This window comes from Micropterus dolomieu, linkage group LG07 (assembly GCF_021292245.1).
Source record: "Micropterus dolomieu isolate WLL.071019.BEF.003 ecotype Adirondacks linkage group LG07, ASM2129224v1, whole genome shotgun sequence".
NCBI lineage: Eukaryota > Metazoa > Chordata > Actinopteri > Centrarchiformes > Centrarchidae > Micropterus > Micropterus dolomieu.
The window spans coordinates 20,873,785-20,880,165 of NC_060156.1; the positions used below are offsets into that span (position 1 = coordinate 20,873,785).

General features: G+C 42.4%; 1 protein-coding gene across 1 annotated transcript; it reads left to right on the forward strand.

The window, feature by feature from the left end:
* Nucleotides 1-2,536: 2,536 nt before the first annotated feature.
* On the forward strand, nt 2,537-5,054 carry fzd5 (frizzled class receptor 5). Its single transcript, XM_046053652.1, has one exon. The coding sequence runs from the start codon at nt 2,911-2,913 to the stop codon at nt 4,669-4,671; it is 1,761 nt and encodes a 586-aa protein (XP_045909608.1). The 5' UTR covers nt 2,537-2,910; the 3' UTR covers nt 4,672-5,054.
* The last annotated feature ends 1,327 nt before the right edge of the window (nt 5,055-6,381 follow it).

Here is a 6,381-nt window from a genome sequence, read left to right on the forward strand (position 1 = left end):
CACACACACACACACACACACACACACCTTTTGAGACCTTTGTCCCCCAGAGAGCGTTGTGACCTTTGTCCGATGTGTGTGCAGACAGCAGAGCCATGAGTTATTAGGTGCCCAAGATTTTTTCTGTTATTTATTTACTTGATTTAGTTGTATTTAGACATTAATGCATTCTGAACATGTTTCAATCATTAGCTGGCTACGTTTACTCGCTTAAGTCTCCACACACACTCATACATATTGTGAATAGGACAGGGTATTGAACCTCAATGCTTTTTTTTTGGTACTGACTGAAATGTGTATTATTAAAAAAAATTAAATAAAAAAAAAGTAAAGTTGTTTACATATTAAATCAAAACAATTTTACATATTAAAACAGTGACTGTCCAAGAGGTTTAAATACTGACTCATTGATGTTTGTCTTTATAGAGCTCACCTTAATACACAGCTGTCTGTGAGGTTTTAATTTCATGTACCCTTCTTGTTTAAACTGTATAACAAACAGACTGCCTGCGGATGTTATTGACAAACTGAGATCAGAGGTCTGTCAGAAGTCAGAGACAGTGTATGTGAACAAACTGCACATTAATATTTCTCTGTACATACGCTTTCAGATACCGAAAGGATCAATTTAAAGATGAAACTCTAAATTGTGTCCTCATGTGAACACAAGAGCAACAAGATTGAAAACAGAAGCACTGTAAATAGAGCTGACTGTTTAAGACAAATGAATTATGTCAAATAGACATATCGGATTAAAAAATTATAAATTACAGCATTGAAACAATGCAATGAGCAAAGAATAAACCAAAACTGTGAAATACAGCATGCAAGTGTGAGGAAAAAGGGATGAATTACTGTGGATGTTACAAATATTAAGGCCACAGAACATACCTGTCAAAAAAACAACAACTAACAAACAAACAAAAAAACCCACAACAACTTTGTTGTATGTGTGTGGTAGTTTAGTCATGGTGTCAGTGGGTGGAGAGACCATATCTATTAACCTGATGCCTTCAAGCTCTCTGGTTAAACTCTTACCTGCCTAATGCAGGAAGCCATAAATACAACTCACTGATGCATTCAGGTGCTATAGGCTGCTTTCAGACAACAGGCTTCACTAAACTGCAGAATAAAGAGGATAGAAACAAATCAGGATGTTCACATTTTGTAAATCACCATGAAATCCAGATTAGGATTGAGGGTTTTTTGGATTATACTGGAGTCCAAAAGTTCAACTGAATGGAGTAGACAGATATTTTACTTAAGTAAAAGTAGCAATTACTTTCTATTAAATATTTAATTCAAAACTTTAGTTATTTAACAGCATAATGTTCTTAAAATATCAAAAGCAAAAATCACTCACTATGCATGAGTCGCTTCTTTCAGATTGAAACATTATTGGGCTATTATTGGATTAATATTGGTAATGTCTTTAGGTGTAAGCAGCATTTTAATGTTGTCGATGAATGAGGTGAATGAATGAATGTGAAAACTAGTGTTAAAACAGTTGGTTAATTAATCAGTTAGTCAGTTTGCAGAAAGTTATTACAAAAAGTTTAATGTGTGACACACTGAAAGTTTTCTTGATACATGATTTCATCAATCTGACATAAAACAACACAAACATAAAATGGAAATACTCAGTAGGCTACCTCAGAATAGTAATACAAGTATAAATACAAGGACACCTGAAGTAAACAAATCACCACTACGGAGCATTAAGTATTTTCTATTACTGCACTGAAGCTACAATTAAACTGTATTATCTGGTCAATTTTTAATTAAGTCCATTCTTTAAATTGGAATTTGTAATTTTATTTCACATTGTTATTTTTAGTCTTTATTGTAGCCCTAATAGGCTATATTTCGTTGCCTTATATAAAGCACTTAATACACATTGCATGGACTTTCTTATTCTTGGCGATGAGGGTCAAATCATAATTAAACACTGAATAAAGGTGAGTTTTGGTTTGGCTCATGTCGTTGTAAATCACATTATGCAACCACTTTCCCATAAAAATGGGATTTACAGAATTTACATTGTTTGAATCAGCAAATAGGCCTACTGACTTTCCTGTTCTGTGCCCTCATGGCGGGTGGAAATGATTTCCGACAGCCCCTGAACGCAGCAGTCCCTCTCTGTGATGAGGAGGTGCTGCAGCTTCAGACGGACTGTATTCAGTCCTCGGGGCTCAGTGAAGCCGCACGCTCTCCGTAGACTTAACACGGGATAAAGTTTTGACCCTGAAGTAGACGTTGGATTATTCTTGTGTTTCATTTTGTTTTTAGCGCAGAGGCAGCAGACATGCTACTTGTGAAAGTTTGAAAAGAAAAGGCCAACATGTGTCTGAAAGCAGCTTTCATGTTACCGAAGGAATAAACCGAGCTGAGAGGAGACGTCAAGTGGATTTTACACACCTGGCTCGGGCGCAGACACGCGAGACTTCCAGACATTTGAGTTCACTTTGAAAAAGTAAAATTGTGATTTTTTTTTTTTATCACATTTTCCTGGACAGCTCTCTAATTTAACCGACAGTGAGTCTCATGAGACTTATTATGGCATTTGCGACCTGCCGGGAACCAACAGGGCTGGTAAAAATGTTACAGGTTCGTTGTATTTATTGGAACGTGACCACCGGAGATGAACTTTCTCCGAAATGATTGCGGGTGCTCTGGTGAATGATTGACAGCAGAGGCTCGCCTGGTGCTCTGTGGACTTTAATGGACAAACTGGAGTTACCGTTTAGTTTTAATCAGCGTCTGAAAGGTGAATGAAACTCTGGTCCTGATCTTTCTAGCAGAAGAAAGTTTTCTTTGAGGTTTCCGAGATGGACTCAAACTAAAACAAGCTGCTCGTTTACCATTTGTCTTGTTTTAATGACTCCAAATTAATCATTTTAAAACACTTTAATGTTTATTTTCTATATGGCATCTACGGTGAGGCACGCGCCGTCCAGCCCGGTGTTCCCGCGGCCCCTCATGCTGCTGCTGCTGCTGATCCCGTGTCCTGATCTCACGTTAGGAGCTTCCAAAGATCTGGTATGTGAGCCCATAACTGTGCCTATGTGTAGGGGCATTGGTTACAACCTGACTTACATGCCCAATCAGTTCAACCATGACACCCAGGAAGAGGTAGGTCTGGAGGTGCACCAGTTCTGGCCCCTGGTCCGGATCCGCTGCTCTCCAGACCTGCTCTTCTTCCTGTGCAGCATGTACACCCCGATCTGCCTGCCAGACTACCGCAAGCCGCTGCCACCCTGCCGCTCCGTGTGTGAACGGGCCAAGCGAGGTTGCTCCCCTCTGATGAGCCAGTATGGCTTCGAGTGGCCCGAGAGGATGAGCTGTGAACAGCTGCCCCAGCTGGGCGACGAGACCTTGTGCATGGACCAGAATAGCAGCGAGACCACCACCCTGGCCCCACCGTTCCCCAAACCCACCCCTAAAGGGCGAACCAGACCCCCCAGTCCCCCGCTGTGTGACAGGGAGTGTCGCTGTCGGGACCCCCTGGTCCCCATCAAGAGGGAATCCCACTCTCTGTACGGGAAGGTCCACACCGGGCCCTTGCCCAACTGTGCCCAGCCCTGCCACCAGCCCTACTTCTCAGCCGACGAACGCGCCTTCACCAGCTTCTGGCTGGGACTCTGGTCGGTGCTGTGCTTCATCTCCACCTTTACCACAGTCACCACCTTCCTCATTGACATGGAACGCTTCAAGTACCCCGAGAGGCCCATCATCTTCCTGGCTACGTGCTACCTCTTCGTCTCTTTGGGTTACATCATCCGCCTGGTGGCAGGTCACGAGCGTGTGGCGTGTGGCACCAGTGTTGGTGGCGACCAGCTGCACATCCTCTACGACACCACCGGCCCCGCTCTCTGCACCCTCGTCTTCTTGCTGGTGTATTTCTTCGGCATGGCCAGCTCCATCTGGTGGGTGGTGCTGTCCTTCACCTGGTTTCTGGCTGCAGGGATGAAGTGGGGCAGCGAGGCCATCGCAGGATACTCTCAGTATTTCCACCTCGCCGCCTGGCTCATCCCCAGCGTCAAGTCCATCGCCGTCCTGGCTCTCAGCTCTGTGGACGGGGACCCCGTGGCTGGAATCTGCTACGTGGGGAACCAGAGTCTGGAGAATCTGAGGGGATTCGTACTTGCACCTCTCGTGGTTTACCTCTTTACTGGCTCGCTTTTCTTACTCGCCGGGTTTGTTTCTCTCTTTCGCATCAGGAGCATCATCAAGCAAGGTGGCACCAAGACAGACAAGCTGGAGCGGCTGATGATCCGCATCGGCCTTTTCACAGTGCTGTACACCGTCCCCGCCACCATCGTGGTGGCCTGTTTGGTCTATGAGCAGCACTACCGGCCTGGCTGGGAGCGAGCCTTGGCCTGCTCCTGCCAGTCTGAGCGCCAGCGCTCGGGAGTGGGCCCAGACTACGCCGTTTTCATGCTCAAGTACTTCATGTGCTTAGTAGTAGGCATTACCTCAGGAGTCTGGATTTGGTCAGGAAAAACCCTGGAGTCCTGGAGGAGGTTTATGGCACGATGCTGCCCCTGCTGGCTGCAGAAAGCCACTGCTCCCCCCTCCATGTACAGTGAGGCCAGTACCGCTTTAACTGGACATACTGGCACTGGGCTGACATCAGGGATCTACCATAAAGCTGCTCCATCCCACATTTGAACTCACAGTCTGTACAGTCACCTCTCTGGACACCCAGAAATAAACTACCCAAACAGCCAAAAGTGTGAGTGTGGACAAACATCTGCAGGACTCCGTGCTTGAGTATCACTGCGCTCTGAATTTCAGCTCTGACAATAACTAGAAGATTGTGATCAATAACACAATGCACCAAAACATTCAGAGCATAAAAATGGACATAAAAACATACGACCTGTGTAAAATAATTTAAACTAGAGAAAATCCTACACGGAATATTTTAAAGAGAAAAGTGACTCAACAATTTAAAACTGCTTTTCTAAGCTGTAGAGCTGAAACAGTTGATCAGACTTGACATTTACTGACAAAACAATTTTCAGACCCCACAGACTCACCTGGATCCATAATGGAATCACACATGCTTCTTCATATCTGCTCATCCTGAGCACTGAGATAGAAATACATATTTATTTATGTATATATTGTATAAATGTGCTGTAAAAACAAAAGAAAATTAGCTATATAGTGTGTTGTGTTTAGTTTGTAGCCAACCAATGCCACAAGCTACATGTAAGACCAGAGAAACAAATCTCGCCTGATTTGAATTGTATAAACTTGTACATATAGACGTGCTGTTTCATGTCAGTGTTTGAGTGTGATTTCTGATCACAAATTGAAACAGAGCGGTTTTTTAGGTTTTCTCAGACGTGGAAGTCTTCTGGGAATCAAACAAAAAGGAATTCAGTATGGATACTATTGTGAACCGTTGTTAGGTTGCATCACATTTAAAGTCTGAAAAGTCCCCCCCTCATGTGTAAAGGAACAGGCAGTGATTGGGTAAGGATGAAACTGACCTTGGCCTTTACCCCCATCTGCTGGTTCACTGTGGAGCTGCTCACTTTATGTTCTCCACATCAGGGACTCTCAAATATGGACCCCTAACATCAGACCACAGACCCTTTTGTAGCAAAAATCTCAAAAAACAAACAATAATAGCTACAGTGAAATTTCTGTGTATTCTCATTCTTCTCCGTGATTTCTGTTTTGACAACTCGGCTGTGGAATCCCTGATACAATCACTTCGAGACCATTGCTTTTCTAGTGATTTCATGCCATGGACATATCAGACATTAGGAGTCATAGATAGATTTTTGAAGTAATCAGTTGATCAATAGATTGGCAGAAATTTCAGCAGCAATATTTTTGATAATAGACTAATTATGAAGTAATTTCAAGCATAAATGCCAAAAATTACTGGTTTCATCTTCTCAAACTGCTTTTCTCAGTTTCCTTAACACTGTATACTGAAGATCTTTTAGGAGTCAAGAAATTTGAGGATGTCACAACAAACAAACAAGAACAAAAATCTGCATAATTGATAATGAAAATACTCATCGGTGTAATAGCGTTGAGTATAAGTTCTTTAATGGGTCAATTTGACTTATATTTTTCTGACTTAGCATCAGGTTAAATGACTCATTCAGCTGGAAACTGTGCTAAATGATATCACTTTAAATTTAAAATATTTACTGACTCCACTATCTAAAATATGAGGATGTGCTGCTTTTCTTTTATGTTTTTTTAAAACATTGTAAATTCATTATTGGCTTATTATTATTATTCATTATTTTGGGGGGTTTTGGCCTGTTGGCTGGACAAAAAAAAGCACTTTGAGAAGTCCACTTTTGTCATTATTATTGACAGTTCATAGCTTAAACGAGCACTTTTGGAAGA

Coding starts and splice junctions, on each gene's coding strand:
- fzd5 (XM_046053652.1), top strand. CDS start 2,911: ATGTTTATTTTCTATATGGCATCTACGGTGAGGCACGCGCCGTCCAGC.